At 48.4% G+C, this 21,797-nt stretch overlaps 1 protein-coding gene across 5 annotated transcripts in view; it reads right to left on the bottom strand.

Annotated features, from left to right (window-relative positions):
- LOC141152754 (uncharacterized) overlaps positions 1-11,689 on the bottom strand; it is a 104,341-nt gene extending 92,652 nt beyond the window's left edge. For 2 of the 5 annotated variants that reach the window (XR_012247145.1, XM_073637401.1), the window contains exon 1: positions 11,635-11,689. Coding sequence is in view for 1 of the 5 variants with exons in the window: in XM_073637401.1 (XP_073493502.1) it covers positions 11,635-11,657 (23 nt within the window). In the remaining 4 variants the exon portion in view is untranslated. The remainder of the gene's footprint in view (positions 1-11,634) is intronic. The other 3 variants (XM_073637403.1, XM_073637404.1, XM_073637405.1) reach the window with 3 other exon arrangements.
- Positions 11,690-21,797: the final 10,108 nt, after the last annotated feature.

The raw sequence follows: 21,797 nt of genomic DNA, 5'->3' as shown, positions 1-21,797 counted from the left end.
GGTCTTGATAAAACACAGTGGACCTCCACCAGCAGATGACATGGCCCCCAAACCATCACTGATTGTGGAAACTTCACACTAGATCTCCAGCAGCTTGGATTGTGGCCTCTCCACTCTTCCTCCAGACTCTGGCACCTTGATTTACAAATGAAATGCAAAATTTACTTTCATCAGAAAACAACACCTTGGACCACTGAGAACAGTCTAGGTCTTCTTCTCCTTGGCCCAGGTAAGATCCTTCTGGCGTTGTCTATTGGTCATGAGCGGCCTGACACAAGGAATGTCACACTTGTAGCCCATGTCCTGGATACGTCTGTATGTGGTGGCTCTTGAAGCAGTGACTCCAGCAGCAGTCCACTCCTTGTGAATCTCCAACAAATGTCTGAATGGCCTTTTCTTAACAATCCTTTCAAGGCTGCGGTTATCCCGGTTTCTTCTGCACCTTTTCCTACCACACTTTTTCCTTCCACTCAACTTTTCCACTACTATGCTTGGATACAGCACTCTGTGAACAGCCAGCTTCTTTACCAATGACTTTTTGGGGCTTATCCTCCTTATGGAGTGTGTTAATGATTGTGGAGCCTACTGAAACAGACTTAAAGGACCTTTTCAAAAGCGTAGGAAGCCTTTGCAGGTGTTTTTTCTTAATTATTATAATTTATTGAGTTGACTTTTGTGTTATCATTGGCTGTAATCATCAACATTAACAGAAATAAACACTTGGAATAGATCCCTCTGCGTGTAATGACTCTACATAATAGATCCCTCTGCGTGTAATGACTCTACATAATAGATCCCTCTGCGTGTAATGACTCTACATAATAGATCCCTCTGCGTGTAATGACTCTACATAATAGATCCCTCTGCGTGTAATGACTCTACATAATAGATCCCTCTGCGTGTAATGACTCTACATAATAGATCCCTCTGCGTGTAATGACTCTATATAATAGATCCCTCTGCGTGTAATGACTCTATATAATAGATCCCTCTGCGTGTAATGACTCTATATAATAGATCCCTCTGCGTGTAATGACTCTATATAATAGATCCCTCTGCGTGTAATGACTCTATATAATAGATCCCTCTGCGTGTAATGACTCTATATAATAGATCCCTCTGCGTGTAATGACTCTATATAATAGATCCCTCTGCGTGTAATGACTCTATATAATAGATCCCTCTGCGTGTAATGACTCTATATAATAGATCCCTCTGCGTGTAATGACTCTATATAATAGATCCCTCTGCGTGTAATGACTCTATATAATAGATCCCTCTGCGTGTAATGACTCTATATAATAGATCCCTCTGCGTGTAATGACTCTATATAATAGATCCCTCTGCGTGTAATGACTCTATATAATAGATCCCTCTGCGTGTAATGACTCTATATAATAGATCCCTCTGCGTGTAATGACTCTATATAATAGATCCCTCTGCGTGTAATGACTCTATATAATAGATCCCTCTGCGTGTAATGACTCTATATAATAGATCCCTCTGCGTGTAATGACTCTATATAATAGATCCCTCTGCGTGTAATGACTCTATATAATAGATCCCTCTGCGTGTAATGACTCTATATAATAGATCCCTCTGCGTGTAATGACTCTATATAATAGATCCCTCTGCGTGTAATGACTCTATATAATAGATCCCTCTGCGTGTAATGACTCTATATAATAGATCCCTCTGCGTGTAATGACTCTATATAATAGATCCCTCTGCGTGTAATGACTCTATATAATAGATCCCTCTGCGTGTAATGACTCTATATAATAGATCCCTCTGCGTGTAATGACTCTATATAATAGATCCCTCTGCGTGTAATGACTCTATATAATAGATCCCTCTGCGTGTAATGACTCTATATAATAGATCCCTCTGCGTGTAATGACTCTATATAATAGATCCCTCTGCGTGTAATGACTCTATATAATAGATCCCTCTGCGTGTAATGACTCTATATAATAGATCCCTCTGCGTGTAATGACTCTATATAATAGATCCCTCTGCGTGTAATGACTCTATATAATAGATCCCTCTGCGTGTAATGACTCTATATAATAGATCCCTCTGCGTGTAATGACTCTATATTATAGATCCCTCTGCGTGTAATGACTCTATATAATAGATCCCTCTGCGTGTAATGACTCTATATAATAGATCCCTCTGCGTGTAATGACTCTATATAATAGATCCCTCTGCGTGTAATGACTCTATATAATAGATCCCTCTTCGTGTAATGACTATATAATAGATCCCTCTGCGTGTAATGACTCTATATAATAGATCCCTCTGTGTGTAATGACTCTATATAATAGATCCCTCTGTGTGTAATGACTCTATATAATAGATCCCTCTGTGTGTAATGACTCTATATAATAGATCCCTCTGTGTGTAATGACTATATAATATATGAGTTTCACTTTTTGTATTGAAGAACTGAAATAAAGTAACTTTTTGATGATATTTTAACTTTGTGAGAAGCGCCTGTAAGTCATATTCACCCGTTTTATCTCATAACATCATCGCCGGAAAAAAAAATATCTCCGAACATCAAGGCTGAAAATGTGAGGAAATTTATCAGACAATTGTCCTTTGTGCCCGTTATCACAGGGTAGGACTGTAAATGTTGGAAGGTGACGGCGGAGTTGCGCTCACCTGACAACGCGATTACGGAGAAACGCTCCTTTTTTTATGTTGTTTCTGGAGTGTTTATTTTCCAGAGGAAATTTTGAAAAACAGCAATAGAAATTAATAGGAAAGTTTCCCATAGAGAGGAATTTTGTGAAGAGTTTTTGGTGGAGGATTTTAAGGAGCATGAGACTTTTCGCTCAGCTTCTGCTCCAAAAAACTGGGCATAAAAACTCAGGCCACGTTCACACATTCAGGATTTGCTCATTGTTTTACATCAGTATTTCTAAGCCAAAACCAGGAGTGGGTGATAAATACAGAAGTGGTGACGAGTTTCTACACTGCTCAAAAAAATAAAGGGAACAGTGGAATCCCCCCTCCTAGATGTGAATGGATGAAATCTTCTCATTGAATACTTTGTTCTGTACAAAGCTGAATGTGCTGACAACAAAATCACCCAAAAATCATCAATGGAAATCACATTTATTAACCAATGGAGGCCTGGATCTGGAGTCACCCCCAAAATTAAAGTGGAAAAACACAATAGAGGCTGATCCAACTGTGATGTAATGTCCTTAAAACAAGTCACAATGAGGCTGAGTATTGTGTGTGGCCTCCACGTGCCTGTATGACCTCCCTACAACGCCTGGGCATGCTCCTGATGAGACTGAGTATTGTGTGTGGCCTCCACGTGCCTGTATGATCTCCCTACAATGCCTGGGCATGCTCCTGATGAGGCTGAGTATTGTGTGTGGCCTCCACGTGCCTGTATGACCTCCCTACAACGCCTGGGCATGCTCTTGATGAGGCTGAGTATTGTGTGTGACCTCCACGTGCCTGTATGACCTCCCTACAACGCCTGGGCATGCTCCTGATGAGGCTGAGTATTGTGTGTGACCTCCACGTGCCTGTATGACCTCCCTACAACGCCTGGGCATGCTCCTGATGAGGCTGAGTATTGTGTGTGACCTCCACGTGCCTGTATGACCTCCCTACAACGCCTGGGCATGCTCCTGATGAGGCTGAGTATTGTGTGTGGCCTCCACGTGCCTGTATGACCTCCCTACAACCCCTGGGCATGCTCCTGATGAGGCTGAGTATTGTGTGTGGCCTCCACGTGCCTGTATGACCTCCCTACAACGCCTGGGCATGCTCCTGATGAGGCTGAGTATTGTGTGTGGCCTCCACGTGCCTGTATGACCTCCCTACAACGCCTGGGCATGCTCCTGATGAGGCTCAGTATTGTGTGTGGCCTCCACGTGCCTGTATGACCTCCCTACAACGCCTGGGCATGCTCCTGATGAGGCTGAGTATTGTGTGTGGCCTCCACGTGCCTGTATGACCTCCCTACAACGCCTGGGCATGCTCCTGATGAGGCTGAGTATTGTGTGTGGCCTCCACGTGCCTGTATGACCTCCCTACTACGCCTGGGCATGCTCCTGATGAGGCTGAGTATTGTGTGTGGCCTCCACGTGCCTGTATGACCTCCCTACAACGCCTGGGCATGCTCCTGATGAGGATGAGTATTGTGTGTGGCCTCCACGTGCCTCTATGACCTCCCTACAACGCCTGGGCATGCTCCTGATGAGGCTGAGTATTGTGTGTGGCCTCCATGTGCCTGTATAACCTCCCTACAACGCCTGGGCATGCTCCTGATGAGGCTGAGTATTGTGTGTGGCCTCCACGTGCCTGTATGACCTCCCTACAACGCCTGGGCATGCTCCTGATGAGGCTGAGTATTGTGTGTGGCCTCCACGTGCCTGTATGACCTCCCTACAACGCCTGGGCATGCTCCTGATGAGGCTGAGTATTGTGGGTGGCCTCCACGTGCCTGTATGACCTCCCTACAACGCCTGGGCATGCTCCTGATGAGGCTGAGTATTGTGGGTGGCCTCCACGTGCCTGTATGATCTCCCTACAACGCCTGGGCATGCTCCTGATGAGGCTGAGTATTGTGTGTGGCCTCCACGTGCCTGTATGACCTCCCTACAACGCCTGGGCATGCTCCTGATGAGGCTGAGTATTGTGTGTGGCCTCCAAGTGCCTGTATGACCTCCCTACAACGCCTGGGCATGCTCCTGATGAGGCTGAGTATTGTGTGTGGCCTCCACGTGCTGTATGACCTCCCTACAACGCCTGGGCATGCTACTGATGAGGCTGAGTATTGTGTGTGGCCTCCACGTGCCTGTATGACCTCCCTACAACGCCTGGGCATGCTCCTGATGAGGCTGAGTATTGTGTGTGGCCTCCACGTGCCTGTATGACCTCCCTACAACGCCTGGGCATGCTCCTGATGAGGCTGAGTATTGTGTGTGGCCTCCACGTGCCTGTATCACCTCCCTACAACGCCTGGGCATGCTCCTGATGAGGCTGAGTATTGTGTGTGGACTCCACGAGCCTGTATGACCTCCCTACAACGCCTGGGCATGCTCCTGATGAGGCTGAGTATTGTGTGTGGCCTCCACGTGCCTGTATGACCTCCCTACAACGCCTGGGCATGCTCCTGATGAGGCTGAGTATTGTGTGTGGCCTCCACGTGCCTGTATGACCTCCCTACAACGCCTGGGCATGCTCCTGATGAGGCTGAGTATTGTGTGTGGCCTCCACGTGCCTGTATGACCTCCCTACTACGCCTGGGCATGCTCCTGATGAGGTTGAGTACTGTGTGTGGCCTCCACGTGCCTCTATGACCTCCCTACAACACCTGGGCATGCTCCTGATGAGGCTGAGTATTGTGTGTGGCCTCCACGTGCCTGTATGACCTCCCTACAACGCCTGGGCATGCTCCTGATGAGGCTGAGTATTGTGTGTGGCCTCCACGTGCCTGTATGACCTCCCTACAACGCCTGGGCATGCTCCTGATGAGGCTGAGTATTGTGTGTGGCCTCCACGTGCCTGTATGACCTCCCTACAACGCCTGGGCATGCTCCTGATGAGGCTGAGTATTGTGTGTGGCCTCCACGTGCCTGTATGACCTCCCTACAACGCCTGGGCATGCTCCTGATGAGGCTGAGTATTGTGTGTGGCCTCCACGTGCCTGTATGACCTCCCTACAACGCCTGGGCATGCTCCTGATGAGGCTGAGTATTGTGTGTGGCCTCCACGTGCCTGTATGACCTCCCTACAACGCCTGGGCATGCTCCTGATGAGGCTGAGTATTGTGTGTGGCCTCCACGTGCCTGTATGACCTCCCTACAACGCCTGGGCATGCTCCTGATGAGGCTGAGTATTGTGTGTGGCCTCCAAGTGCCTGTATGACCTCCCTACAACACCTGGGCATGCTCCTGATGAGGCTGAGTATTGTGTGTGGCCTCCACGTGCCTGTATGTCCTCCCTACAACGCCTGGGCATGCTCCTGATGAGGCTGAGTATTGTGTGTGGCCTCCACGTGCCTGTATGACCTCCCTACAACGCCTGGGCATGCTCCTGATGAGGCTGAGTATTGTGTGTGGCCTCCACGTGCCTGTATGACCTCCCTACAACGCCTGGGCATGCTCCTGATGAGGCTGAGTATTGTGTGTGGCCTCCACGTGACTGTATAACCTCCCTACAACGCCTGGGCATGCTCCTGATGAGGCTCAGTATTGTGTGTGGCCTCCACGTGCCTGTATGACCTCCATACAACGCCTGGGCATGCTCCTGATGAGGCTGGGTATTGTGTGTGGCCTCCACGTGCCTGTATGACCTCCACTACAACGCCTGGGCATGATCCTGATGAGGCTGAGTATTGTGTGTGGCCTCCACGTACCTGTATGACCTCCCTACAACGCCTGGGCATGATCCTGATGAGGCTGAGTATTGTGTGTGGCCTCCACGTGCCTGTATGACCTCCCTACAACGCCTGGGCATGCTCCTGATGAAGCTGAGTATTGTGTGTGGCCTCCACGTGCCTGTATGACCTCCCTACAACGCCTGGGCATGCTCCTGATGAGGCTGAGTATTGTGTGTGGCCTCCACGTGCCTGTATGACCTCCCTACAACGCCTGGGCATGCTCCTGATGAGGCTGAGTATTGTGTGTGACCTCCACATGCCTGTATGACCTCCCTACAATGCCTGGGCATGCTCCTGATGAGGCTGAGTATTGTGTGTGGCCTCCACGTGCCTGTATGACCTCCCTACAACGCCTGGGCATGCTCCTGATGAGGCTGAGTATTGTGTGTGTGGCCTCCACGTGCCTGTATGACCTCCCTACAACGCCTGGGCATGCTCCTGATGAGGCTGAGTATTGTGTGTGGCCTACACGTACCTGTATGACCTCCCTACAACGCCTGGGCATGCTTCTGATGAGGCTGAGTATTGTGTGTGGCCTCCACGTGCCTGTATGACCTCCCTACAACGCCTGGGCATGCTCCTGATGAGGCTGAGTATTGTGTGTGGCCTCCACGTGCCTGTATGACCTCCCTACAACGCCTGGGCATGCTCCTGATGAGGCTGAGTATTGTGTGTGGCCTCCACGTGCCTGTATGACCCCCCTACAACGCCTGGGCATGCTCCTGATGAGGCTCAGTATTGTGTGTGGCCTCCACGTGATTGTATCACCTCCCTACAACGCCTGGGCATGCTCCTGATGAGGCTGAGTATTGTGTGTGGCCTCCACGTGCCTGTATGACCTCCCTACAACGCCTGGGCATGCTCCTGATGAGGCTGAGTATTGTGTGTGGCCTCCACGTGCCTGTATGACCTCCCTACAACGCCTGGGCATGCTCCTGATGAGGCCGAGTATTGTGTGTGGCCTCCACGTGCCTGTATGACCTCCCTACAACGCCTGGGCATGCTCCTGATGAGGCTGAGTATTGTGTGTGGCCTCCACGTGCCTGTATGACCTCCCTACAACGCCTGGGCATGCTCCTGATGAGGCTGAGTATTGTGTGTGGCCTCCACGTGCCTGTATGACCCCCCTACAACGCCTGGGCATGCTCCTGATGAGGCTGAGTATTGTGTGTGGCCTCCACGTGCCTGTATGACCTCCCTACAACGCCTGGGCATGCTCCTGATGAGGTTGAGTATTGTGTGTGGCCTCCACGTGCCTGTATGACCTCCCTACAACGCCTGGGCACGCTCCTGATGAGGCTGAGTATTGTGTGTGGCCTCCACGTGCCTGTATGACCTCCCTACAATGCCTGGGCATGCTCCTGATGAGGCTGAGTATTGTGTGTGGCCTCCACGTGCCTGTATGACCTCCCTACAACGCCTGGGCATGCTCCTGATGAGGCTCAGTATTGTGTGTGGCCTCCACGTGCCTGTGTGACCTCCCTACAATGCCTGGGCATGCTCCTGATGAGGCTCAGTATTGTGTGTGGCCTCCACGTGCCTGTATGACCTCCCTACAACGCCTGGGCATGCTCCTGATGAGGCTGAGTATTGTGTGTGGCCTCCACGTGCCTGTATGACCTCGCTACAACGCCTGTGCATGCTCCTGATGAGGCTGAGTATTGTGTGTGGCCTCCACGTGCCTGTATGACCTCCCTACAACGCCTGGGCATGCTCCTGATGAGGCTCAGTATTGTGTGTGGCCTCCACGTGCCTGTATGACCTCCCTACAACACCTGGGCATGCTCCTGATGAGGCTTAGTATTGTGTGTGGCCTCCACGAGCCTGTATGACCCCTCTACAACGCTTGGGCATGCTCCTGATGAGGCTGAGTATCGTGCATGGCCTCCACGTGCCTGTATGACCTCCCTACAACGCCTGGGCATGCTCCTGATGAGGTTGCGGATGGTCTCCTGTGGGATCTCCTCCCAGACCTGGACTAAAGCATCCGCCAACTCCTGGACAGTCTGTGGTGCAACGTGACGTTAGTGGATGGAGCGAGACATGATGTCCCAGATGTGCTCAATTGGATTCAGGTCTGGGGAACGGGCGGCCAGTCCATAGCTTCAATGCCTTCATCTTGTAAGAACTGCTGACACACTCCAGCCACATGAGGTCTGGCATTGTCCTGCATTAGGAGGAACCCAGGGCCAACCGCACCAGCATATGGTCTCACAAGGGGTCTGAGGATCTCATCTCGGAACCTAATGGCAGTCAGGCTACCTCTGGCGAGCACATGGAGGGCTGTGCGGCCCTCCAAAGAAATGCCACCCCACACCATTACTGACCCACTGCCAAACCGGTCATGCTGAAGGATGTTGCAGGCAGCAGATCTCTCTCCACGGCGTCTCCAGACTCTGTCACGTCTGTCACATGTGCTCAGTGTGAACCTGCTTTCATCTGTGAAGAGCACAGGGCGCCAGTGGCCACTTTGCCAATCCTGGTGTTCTGTGGCAAATGCAAAGCGTCCTGCACGATGATGGGCTGTGAGCACAACCCCCATCTGTGGACGTCGGGCCCTCATACCACCCTCATGGAGTCGGTTTCTAACCATTGGTGCAGACACATGCACATTTGTGGCCTGCTGGAGGTCATTTTGCAGGGCTCTGGCAGTGATCCTCCTGTTCCTCCTTGCACAAAGGCGGAGGTAGCGGTCCTGCTGCTGGGTTGTTGCCCTCCTACAGCCCCCTCCACGTCTCCTGGTGTACTGGCCTGTCTCCTGGTAGCGCCTCCAGCCTCTGGACACTACGCTGACAGACACAGCAAACCTTCTTGCCACAGCTCGCATTGATGTGCCATCCTGGATGAGCTGCACTACCTGAACAACTTCTGTGGGTTGTAGAGTCCGTCTCATGCTACCACGAGTGTGAAAGCACAACCAACATTCAAAAGTGACCAAAACATCAGCCAGAAAGCATTGGTACTGAGATGTGGTCTGTGGTCCCCACCTACAGATCCACTCCTTTATTGAGGGGGTCTTGATAATTGCCAATAATTTCCATCGATTGTCTATTCCATTTGCACAACAGCATGTGAAATTGATTGTCAATCAGCGTTGCTTCCTAAGTGGACAGTTTGATTTCATAGAAGTTTGATTTACTTGGAGTTATATTCTGTTGGTTAAGTGTTCCCTTTATTTTTTTGAGCAGTGTATAATACTTCTCCTCTGATTGTTCCACTCCTGGTTTAGGCTTACAAATACTGAGGTAAAATACTGACCAGATACTAAACGTGTGAATGTGGCCTTATAGTTTATCATTTCAGATGCATCATAAAATGTTTGGAATTTAGTATGGAAAAAAAAGTTTGTTTTGTGTTGCCATTTTCAGCGACTTGTAACTGTGGTCCCCTGACAATACGATTACGGCGAAACGCTCCTTTTTTTGTGGGTTGTTTTTGGAAGAGTTTTTTTTTCCTGAAGCAATTTTGAAGAACAGCAATAGAAATGAATAGGAAGAGTTTCCCACACACTGAGGGGTTTTGTTTTTTTAGGAGTTTTTGGTTTGAGGATTTTTGAGCTTATTCCAGGAGAATTTGGAGACTTTTCGCTCAGTTTCTGCTCCGGAAACTTAGCAAAAAGACTCAGTGTGCACATAGCCTTATACAGTTTTTTTCAGATGCATAAAACCTTTGCGGGGAATCTGTGAAGAAAACCCATCCCCATAGTGCCCTGGCTCCATGTGCAGGGGGCTCCATCCACGGTGTAGGGCTCCATGTGTAGGGGGCTCCATGCACGGTGCAGGTACGCGGGGGAGCCAGCACTGTGTAGGGGGTTCCATACACGGGGCAGGTACGCGTGGGAGCCGGCACTGTGTAGGGGACTCCATGCATGGTACAGGTACACGGGGGAGCTGGCACTGTGTAGGGGGCTCCATGCATGGTGCAGGTACGTGTTGGAGCCGGCACTGTGTAGGGGGCTCCATGCATGGTGTAGGGGGTTCCACGCACGGCGTAGGGGGCTCCATGCACAGTGTAGGGGGCTCCGTGCACGATGTTGAGCTCCATGTGTAGGGGGCTCCATGCACTGTATACAGGGCTCCATGCAAGATGTAGAGCTTCATGTGTAAGGGGCTCCATGCACTGTATATAGGGCTCCATGTGTGGTGTAGGGACTTCCATGCGCCGAGTAGGACTTCATGTGTAGGGGCTCCATGCACAGTGTAGGGCTCCATGTGTAGGGGGCTTCATGCACGGTATAGGGCTCCATGTGTAGGGGGCTCCATGCACGGTGTAAGGCTCCATGTGTAGGGGGCTCCATGTGTAGGGGGCTCCATGCACGGTGTAGGGCTCCACGTGTAGGGGGCTCCATGCACGGTGTAAGGCTCCATGTGTAGGGGGCTCCATGCACGGTGTAAGGCTCCATGTGTAGGGGGCTCCATGCACGGTGTAAGGCTCCATGTGTAGGGGGCTCCATGCACGGTGTAAGGCTCCATGTGTAGGGGGCTCCATGCACGGTGTAAGGCTCCATGTGTAGGGGGCTCCATGCACGGTGTAAGGCTCCATGTGTAGGGGGCTCCATGCACGGTGTAAGGCTCCATGTGTAGGGGGCTCCATGCACGGTGTAAGGCTCCATGTGTAGGGGGCTCCATGCACGGTGTACGGCTCCATGTGTAGGGGGCTCCATGTGTAGGGGGCTCCATGCATGGTGTAGGGCTCCACGTGTAGGGGGCTCCATGCACGGTGTAAGGCTCCATGTGTAGGGGGCTCCATGCACGGTGTAGGGGGCTCCATGCACGGTGTAGGGGAATGCATGTGTAGGGGGCTCCATGCGCGGTGCAGGGGTGCGGGGGAGCCTGCACAGGAGGGCTCCTATCTACCAGCAGCACCTTTTCAGAGGAAACATAGTAACTAGTCTCTTTCAGGGGGGGTGGACATTTAAAAAACAGGCTTTTTAACCCCTTTGGACCGGGCTAACACGTGATGTTGCAGGCGGATACACTGACATATGTTAGCACCATTTGTTTTGCCATGATGAAGCAAAGTGCAAACAACTAATGTGACCTGTGATCAGAGAAGAGCAACTGTACACTAGATCTATGCACAGAGCAGAGCCAGCAGTGTGGGACTTGTAGTGCCACCCCACCCTGGGCACAGTCTCCTGCACAGACACCGGATCACGCAGCTCCTCCACAACCCCCGTCCTGCACACACTGACATCTCCCGGCTCCTGCGCTCCGGCTTACCTGTCTCGGTTCACTCTGCGCATGCGTGGAATCTGTATTTCGCCGGACAAAAGCTCTTTTTCCAGTTCTCTACTCTGATTGGCTGACACGCTACACCGTGCCTCTCCCGTTGAATTATGGGAATTGAAGTTTTTCTGTGCGACGCCCGTGAGTGAAGTAACAGCCTGAAAAACTACAATTCCCAAAATCCTCGGGAAGATTAGCGTGTTTTTTTGCCCCTTTTATTTTTCTCCACAAAACTTTATTAGTTTTGTTCGTTTAACCCCTTAAGCCCCGAGGGTGGTTTGTACGTTAATGACCAGGCCAATTTTTACAATTCTGACCACTGTCACTTTATGAGGTAATTACTCTGAAACGCTTCAATGGATCCCGCTGATTCTGAGATTTTTTTTTCGTGACATATTGTACTTCATGATTGTGGTAAAATTTCTTCGATATCACTTGCATTTATTTGTGAAAAAAACGGAAATTTGGCGAAAATTTTGAAAATTTTGCAATTTTCAAAATTTGAATTTTTATGCCCTTAAATCAGAGAGATATGTCACACAAAAGAGTTAATAAATAACATTGCCCACATGTCTACTTTACATCAGCACAATTTTGGAACCCAAATTTTTTTTTGTTAGGAAGCTATAAGGGTTAAAAGTTGACCAGCGATTTATCATTTTTCCAACAAAATTTACAAAACCATTTTTTTAGGGACCACATCATATTTGAAGTGACTTTGAGGGGTCTTTATGACATAAAATACCCAAAAGTGACACCATTCTAAAAACTGCACCCCTCGAGGTGCTCAAAACCACATTCAAGAAGTCTATTAACCCTTCAGGTGCTTCACAGGAATTTTTTGAATTTGGAAGAAAAAAATGAACATTTAACTTTTTTCACAAAAATGTTACTTTAGACCCAATTTTTTTTTATTTTCACAGGGGTAACAAGAAAAAATGGACCCCAAAATTTGTTGTGCAATTTCCCCTGGGCACGCAAATACCCAATATTTGGGGAAAAAACGCTGTTTGGGCGCACGGCAGGGCTCGGAAGGGATGGAGCGCCATTTGACTTTTTGATTGTAAAATTTGCTTGAATAATTAGCGGACGCCATGTTGTGTTTGGAGAGCCCCTGTGTGCCCAAACATTGGAGCTCCCCCACAAGTGACCCCATTTTGGAAACTAGACCCCCCAAGGCACCTATCTAGATGCATAGTGAGCACTTGGAACCCCCAGGTGCTTCACAAATTGATTCGTAAAAATGAAAAAGTGTTTTTTTTTTCACTTTTTCATTTTTACGAATCAATTTGTGAAGCACCTGGGGGTTCCAAGTGCTCACTATGCATCTAGATAGGTGCCTTGGGGGGTCTAGTTTCCAAAATGGGGTCACTTGTGGGGGAGCTCCAATGTTTGGGCACACAGGGGCTCTCCAAACGCAACATGGCGTCCGCTAACAATTTGAGACGATTTTCCATTCAATTTGTTAGCGGACACCATGTCGCGTTTGGAGAGCCCGTGATGTGCCTAAACAGTAGAGCTCCCCCACAAGTGACCCCATTTTGGAAACTAGACCCTTCAAGGATTTTATTAAGGGGTATAGCGAACATTTTGAACCCAGAGGTAAGACACAGAATTTGTTTACATTAGGTCATCATATTGAATAAGTTGTCATTAGTCTTGAGCGCAAGTGCTCGCTACTTGAGTTTGCATCGGGTACTCAGGTATGCACCATGTACAGCGTGTGCTCGAGTGACATGCTCGAGTCCCTGCTCCGCATGTTTCACGGTTATTAGATACCCAAAAAAAAACATGCGGGGATCGCTCATGCATGGCAGGCAATCCCCGTAAAGTTTTTTTGGCCGCGAAGCATATGGGGCAGAGACTCGAGCATGTCACTCAAATACCCACGATACTCAATGCATACCAGAGCACCCGATGCAAACTCAAGTAGCGAGCACTTGCGCTCAACACTAGTCGCCATATCGTCATCTTTTTTTCTTACTTTTGAAAAAAAATCCCAACCCCATCACAACCCCAGCCCTAACCGTAGCACAACCCTAACCGTAGCACAACCCTAACCGTAGCACAACCCTAACCCTAGCACAACCCTAACCCTAGCACAACCCTAACCCTAGCACAACCCTAGCCCCAAACCCAGTCCTAACCCTAGCCCAATCCTAACCCAAGAGTTTATTTTTGACGCCGTTCCTCGTGCGGTATAAGTGATTAGACGACTTTATTCTTCAGGTCGGTGTGATTACAGCAATGCCAGAATCATATGGGGTTTTTATGATTGACAGCTGTTACACACTAAAAGACGCATTTTTTGTAAAATCTAGTTTTTGCATCGCCATATTTTAAGAGCTATAATTTTTCCAGATTTTGGCAGACAGTCATGTGATGGCTCGTTTTTTGCGGGATGACTTGACGTTGTTATTGGTACCATTTTCAGGCACGTGACATTTTTTGATCGCTTTCTATTCCGATTTTTGGGAGGCAGAATAAACAAAAACCAACAATTCATGAATTGTTTTCTTTGTTTTTTTTTATTCTGTTCCGCGTGTGGTAAAATTGATAAGGTAGCTTTATTCTTCGGTTCAGTACGTTTACAGCGGTACCACATTTATATCGTTTTTCTATGTTTTGCACTTTTACATAATAAAAGCAATTTTATAGAAAAAAATATTTTTTAGCATCGCTTTATTCTGAGAGCTATATCTTTTTTATTTTTCGGATGATGGAGCTGTATGGCAGCTTGTTTTTTGCGGGATGAGATGACGTTTTCAGCGGTATCATTTTTATTTATATTTGTCTTTTTGATCGCGTGTTATTCCATTTTTTGTTTGGCGGTATGGTGATAAAGAATTGTTTTTAGCTTCGTTTTTTTTTTTTTTTTTTTACCGTGTTCACTGAAGGGTTTAACTAGTGGGACAGTTTTATAGGTCAGGTTGTTCCGGACGCGGCGATACCAAATATGTGTACTTTTATTGTTTTTTTTGTCCTTTTTTTATAATAATATTTATTGATGGGTACATTATATTTTTATTTTTGGTGGATTATTTTTTTTATTTTTTTAAAATATTTTTGCAATTTTTTTTTTTTTTTCACTTTCTGGAAGCTTATATAGTTTATTACTTAGTCCCACTATGGGACTTTCACTTTTTTTTCTCTGATCGCCTGCATGGCACAGGAATGCAGCACCATCCCTGTGCCATGCAGGCTGTCAGCGCCGGACAGGGAGAAGATTGTTTGGAGATGCACTGCGCATGTCCAAACAATCTTCCTGCTGTCTGGTGACCCGGATGTTGTCATGACGACATCGGGTCGTCATGGCAACACCCGGGAAGCCTTTGCAGACAGAGCTGGAAGCCGGAAGAGGAGGTGAGTATCTGCGATCACCTCCCCTTGCCCCCGCAATGCTGTGATCGACTTCGATCGACTTCGATCGCAGCATCGCGGGGGTTAATGTGCTGGGAGCGGTGCAGGACCGCTCCCTGCACATAGTATCGGGTGTCAGCTGTGACAATCAGCTGACACCCGGCGGCGATCGCGCCCGCACAGCCTGTGTGCGCGCGCGATCGCCATGATGTACTAATACGGTCTGGCTCTTAAGTCCCAGGGCACAGACGCGTATTAGTACGTCAGATGTTATTAAGGGGTTAACAGTGGCTGCAGTTATAGTGTAGTACTGTACAAGTGATAGTGTGTCTGAGGTGAAACTTAGCGAGCCTTTGGTCAGCCATGTTGTAAGGCGTCATAATGCAAAGCACAAACATACATCATTTCAGAAAAGTCCTCTATAAGAAAAAATGGCTGTAATAATATGAAATAAGTATATAAAACCCTGCAATTGCAAACTGCTTCAAAAAATCTTGGAAAACTCTTCCAATTAATTACTATGGGAAATCTGCTTTGGTCTTCGTGCACACAGAGGGTTTTTTTTTAGTTTTTGAACCAGAAACTGAGCGGAAATTCCATATCCTCCATACCCCCAAAAACCCTCAAAACTCATCCAAAACCTGGCGTTTGCTTCCTGCCTCTGCCCCAGACCCTCCTTGGACCCTCTGTGCAGCTGTGCTGCTCATCAGCATTATTTTAGGTTTCACCTGATGGTTTGTGCGCGCAACGTCTTTCTCAGGCGGCTTCGGAAACCGTGAAGCAGCTATAAGACGTAACATGCTCATTCTTCAGGCAGCAAAGACCACAGGAAAGACCACAGCAAAGACCGCAGCAAAGATGTTACAGCAAAGACCACACCAAAGATGTTACAGGAAAGACCACGGCAAAGATGTTACAGGAAAGTCCACGGCAAAGACCACGACAAAGACCACAGGAAAGACCACAGCAAAGACCGCAGCAAAGATGTTACAGGAAAGACCACAGCAAAGACCACGGCAAAGATCACAACAAAGACCACAGGAAAGACCACAGCAAAGACCGCAGGAAAGACAAAGACCACAGCAAACACCACAGGAAAGACCGCAGCAAAGATGTTACAGGAAAGACCACAGCAAAGAACACGGCAAAGACTGCAGGAAAGACCACAGCAAAGATCACGGCAAAGACTGCAGCAAAGATGTTACAGGAAAGACCACATGAAAGACCACACAAAAGACCACAGGTAAGACCACAGCAAAGACTACAGCAAAGACCACGGCAAAGACCACAGCAAAGACCGCAACAAAGACTGCAGCAAAGATTGCTGCAAAGACCGCAGCAAAGACCACAGAAAAGACCGCAGCAAAGATCACAGAAAAGACCACAGCAAAGACTACGGCAAAGACCGCAGCAAAGATTGCTGCAAAGACCACAGCAAAGACCATGGCAAAGACCGCGGCAAAGATGGCAGCAAAGATCGCAGCAAAGACCACGGCCAAGACCACAGCAAGACCGCGGCAAAGGCCACGCCAAAGACCACAGCAAGAACCGCAGCAAAGATGTTACAGAAAAGACGACAGCAAAGACCACAGCAAAGACCACAGCAAAGACCACAACAAAGATCACAGCAAAGATCACAGCAAAGACCACGGCAAAGACCACGGCAAGGACCGCAGCAAAGACCGCAGCAAAGATGTTACAGGAAAGACCACAGCAAAAAGCACAGGAAAGACCACAGCAAAGACCACAGGAAAGACCGCAGCAAAGATGTTACAGGAAAGACCACAGCACAGACCACAGCAAAGACCACAGTACAGACCACAGTACAGACCACAGCAAAGACCGCAGCAAACACCGCAGCAAAGTTGTTACAGGAAAAGACCATGGCAAAGACCACAGGAAAGAGCACGGCAAAGACCACAGCAAAGACCGCAGCAAAGATGTTACAGGAAAGACCACAGCAAAGACCACAGCACAGACCACAGCAAAATCCACAGGAAAGAGCACAGGAAAGACCACAGCAAAGATCACAGCACAGACCACAGCAAAGACCACAGTACAGACCACAGCAAAGACCACAGGAAAGACCGCAGCAAAGATGTTACAGGAAAAGACCTTGGCAAAGACCACAGGAAAGACCACGGCAAAAACAACAGCAAAGACCGCAGCAAAGATGTTACAGGAAAGACCACAGCAAAGACCACAGCACAGACCACAGCAAAGACCACAGGAAAGACCACAGCAAAGACCACAGGAAAGAGCACAGGAAAAACCACAGCAAAGACCGCAGCAAAGATGTTACAGGAAAGACCACAGCAATAATGTTACAGGAAAGACCACACGAAAGACCACAAGAAAGACCACAGGTAAGACCACAGCAAAGACCACGGCAAAGACCGCAGCAAAGACTGCAGCAAAGACCGCAGCAAAGACTGCAGCAAAGATGTTACAGGAAAGACCACAGCAAAGACCGCAGCAAAGATGTTACAGGAAAGACCACAGGAAACAGCACAGGAAAAACCGCAGCAAAGACCACAGGAAAGACCACAGCAAAGAACATAGCAAAGATCACAGCAAAGACCACAGGAAAGACCACAGCAAAGACCACGGCAAAGACCGCAGCAAAGATTGCTGCAAAGACCACGGTAAAGACCGCGGCAAAGACATCAGCAAAGATCACAGCAAAGACCACGGCAAAGACCACAGCAAAGACTGCGGCAAAGACCACGCCAAAGACAACAGCAAAACCCGCAGCAAAGATGTTACAGCAAAGACCACAGCAAAGACCACAACAAAGATCACAGGAAAGATCACAGCAAAGACCACGGCAAAGACCACGGCAAGGACCACAGCAAAGATGTTACAGCAAAGACCACAGCAAAGACCACAGCAATGACCACCGCAAAGACCACAGCAAAGACCACGGCAAAGACTACAGCAAAGATGACAGGAAAGACCACGGCAAAGACCGCAGCAAAGACCGCTGCAAAGATGTTACAGGAAAGACCACAGCAAAGACCACAGCAAAGACCACAGGAAAGACCACAGGAAAGACCACGACAAGACCACAGCAAAGACCACAGAAAAGACCACAGGAAAGACCAAGAAAAAGACCACAGGAAAGACCACAGCAAAGACCACAGCAAAGACCACAGGAAAGACCACAGCAAAGACCGCAGGAAAGACAAAGACCACAGCAAACACCACAGGAAAGACCACAGCAAAGATGTTACAGGAAAGACCACAGCAAAGAACACGGCAAAGACTGCAGGAAAGACCACAGCAAAGATCACGGCAAAGACTGCAGCAAAGATGTTACAGGAAAGACCACACGAAAGACCACACGAAAGACCACAGGTAAGACCACAGCAAAGACTACAGCAAAGACCACGGCAAAGACCACAGCAAAGACCGCAACAAAGACTGCAGCAAAGATGTTTCAGGAAAGACCACAGCAAAGACCACAGGAAAGAGCACAGGAAAAACCACAGCAAAGATGTTACAGGAAAGACCACACGAAAGACCACACGAAAGACCACACGAAAGACCACAGGTAAGACCACAGCAAAGACCACGGCAAAGACCGCAGCAAAGACTGCAGCAAAGACCGCAGCAAAGACTGCAGCAAAGATGTTACAGGAAAGACCACAGGAAAGACCACAGCAAAGACCACAGGAAAGACCGCAGCAAAGATCACAGCAAAGACCACAGGAAAGACCACAGCAAAGACCATGGCAAAGACCGCAGCAAAGATTGCTGCAAAGACCACAGCAAAGACCACAGAAAAGACCGCAGCAAAGATCACAGCAAAGACCACAGCAAAGACTACGGCAAAGACCGCAGCAAAGATTGCTGCAAAGACCACAGCAAAGACCATGGCAAAGACCGCGGCAAAGATGGCAGCAAAGATCGCAGCAAAGACCACGGCCAAGACCACAGCAAGACCGCGGCAAAGACCACGCCAAAGACCACAGCAAGAACCGCAGCAAAGATGTTACAGGAAAGACGACAGCAAAGACCACAGCAAAGACCACAGCAAAGACCACAACAAAGATCACAGCAAAGATCACAGCAAAGACCACGGCAAAGACCACGGCAAGGACCGCAGCAAAGACCGCAGCAAAGATGTTACAGGAAAGACCACAGCAAAAAGCACAGGAAAGACCACAGCAAAGACCACAGGAAAGACCGCAGCAAAGATGTTACAGGAAAGACCACAGCACAGACCACAGCAAAGACCACAGTACAGACCACAGTACAGACCACAGCAAAGACCGCAGCAAAGACCGCAGCAAAGACCGCAGCAAAGTTGTTACAGGAAAAGACCATGGCAAAGACCACAGGAAAGAGCACGGCAAAGACCACAGCAAAGACCGCAGCAAAGATGTTACAGGAAAGACCACAGCAAAGACCACAGCACAGACCACAGCAAAATCCACAGCAAAGAGCACAGGAAAGACCACAGCAAAGATCACAGCACAGACCACAGCAAAGACCACAGTACAGACCACAGCAAAGACCACAGGAAAGACCGCAGCAAAGATGTTACAGGAAAAGACCTTGGCAAAGACCACAGGAAAGACCACGGCAAAAACAACAGCAAAGACCGCAGCAAAGATGTTACAGGAAAGACCACAGCAAAGACCACAGCACAGACCACAGCAAAGACCACAGGAAAGACCACAGCAAAGACCACAGCAAAGATCACAGGAAAGACCACAGCAAAGACCACAGGAAAGACCGCAGCAAAGATGTTACAGGAAAAGACCACGGCAAAGACGACAGGAAAGACTGCGGTAAAGATGTTACAGCAAAGACCACAGCACAGACCACAGCAAAGATCACAGGAAAGACCACAGCAAAGACCACAGCAAAGATCACAGCAAAGATCACAGCAAAGACCACATCAAAGACCACAGCAAGGACCACAGCAAAGACCACAGCAAAGACCACAGCAAAGACTACAGCAAAGACCACAGCAAAGACCACAGCAAAGATCACAGCAAAGACCACAGCAAAGATTACAGCAAAGACCACAGCAAAGATTACAGCAAAGACCACAGCAAAGATCACAGAAAAGACCACAGCAATGACCACAGCAAAGACCACAGCAAAGATGTTACAAGGAAAAGACCACAGCAAAGATCACAGCAAAGCCGCCAGCGAAGATGTTAAAGGGAAAAGACCACCAGCGTTTTCCTGAAGCCGCCTGGAAACACTCAGTGGCTGCGTTTCAAAGTTCAGCGCATGTAAGGAGATGGACATATTGTCCACGTACCCCTTGAAGAAACTTGTGTTGTTATGTTGCATAATGTAAACTATGATGTGCGAAAATGATGTTGACAGTAGAGGTAGCAAGAGTTAATGTTTGGGACTAGCCCAGAGTGGGAGGAGTTAGGCTGTATGCATGCTGTGCGTATTTGGTGCGTTTTCATGGCATTCTTTCCACACAGAATTGGCCCAAAAACGCTAAGGAATACTTATATCAGCATAGTCAATGACAATCCTGAAGTGCTGTGCACATGATCAGGAATTTTCCTGTCAGGATTGTCATTGCGTTTAAATCTGCAGCATGTCAATTCTTTGTGCGTTTTTACCACATTTTTCACCCATTGACTTCAATTGAGTCAGTCAAATCTGCAACAAAAACGCGGGTATAAAAATGTTCAGGGATTTGCTGCAGATCTTTTCTGTGCATTTGACTGACTCAGTTGAAGTCAATGGGTCAAAAACACGGCAAAAATGCACAAAGAATTGACCACGGGTCACAGTTGTCGGCTGATGAGAGACTACTACTCCCATAAGCCTACGGCTGCTGATAACAGCGAGAGCAGGCGCCACTGATGGGAGTATTCATCAGCCGGCGCATGTGCTCACAGTAAAGAAAAAAAAAGTTGAAATTAAATAAATATTGAAATAAAAAACACATTATACTTACCTAACACCAAATCCCAGAAACCATTGTCCTCTGTAAAAAATCAGAATTAAAAAAACACCATATTCCTGCACCTGTCCCATGTAATACACATAATTCATACTGTCCCTCAGCGATCGGATCATTTGTAGAACAGTCACATCGGCAGATGTGACTGTTCTACCCGGCTGTGGGCTACACACTGACAGAAGCATAATTGCTCTCACAGTTTATAGCGTTGAGCTAACAAAATTCTCACCCAGCGCCGGTGCCGTAAGTGAGGTCACCGTGTTCATCAGCTGATGAACTCCGTTGACCTATCTCCCGGCAGCTCAGCGCTATACATTGACACAGGAGTGATTACACTGCCTGTGTCAGTGTTAGCCTGCTGTCCTGTAGAGCAGTCACTTCAGTGACTGCTAATGTGACTGCTTTAGAAGTGAGATCATCCTGGGACAGTATGGATTATGTCATCAAGTCGGACAGGTGAGGGAGATGGTTGCTTTTTATTTTTTCTTTACAGGTGACAATGGCTTCAAATGGATTGGACGTTAGGTGATTATACAGTTGCTTTTTTATTTTCTGTTTTTTACAGGGGGCAATGGCTTCAGGGATTAGGCGTTAGGTGAGTAGAACTAAGTTTATTATCTATATATAATCGTCTAAATCTGTCTGTTTGTCTGTAACGGAAATCCGTCGCTGATTGGTCCCGACAGGCGCAGTCCGGCCGCGAATTGGCGCGGAATTTGAACCACGCTTCACTGATTGGTTGCGCCCGGCCGGCTGCGACCCATCAGCAACAGGCGCAGTCCGGCCGCGAATTGGCGCGGGATTTGAACTACGCTTTGCTGATTGGTCGCACCCGGCGGCCGCGACCAATCAG

Source organism: Phyllobates terribilis, unplaced genomic scaffold (genome assembly GCF_046119375.1).
Source record: "Phyllobates terribilis strain yellow unplaced genomic scaffold, ASM4611937v1 Scaffold_6__1_contigs__length_29720123, whole genome shotgun sequence".
NCBI classification, from domain to species: domain Eukaryota; kingdom Metazoa; phylum Chordata; class Amphibia; order Anura; family Dendrobatidae; genus Phyllobates; species Phyllobates terribilis.
The sequence above is the reverse complement of the archived record's forward strand: the minus strand, read 5'-3'. Positions and strand labels throughout refer to the sequence as shown.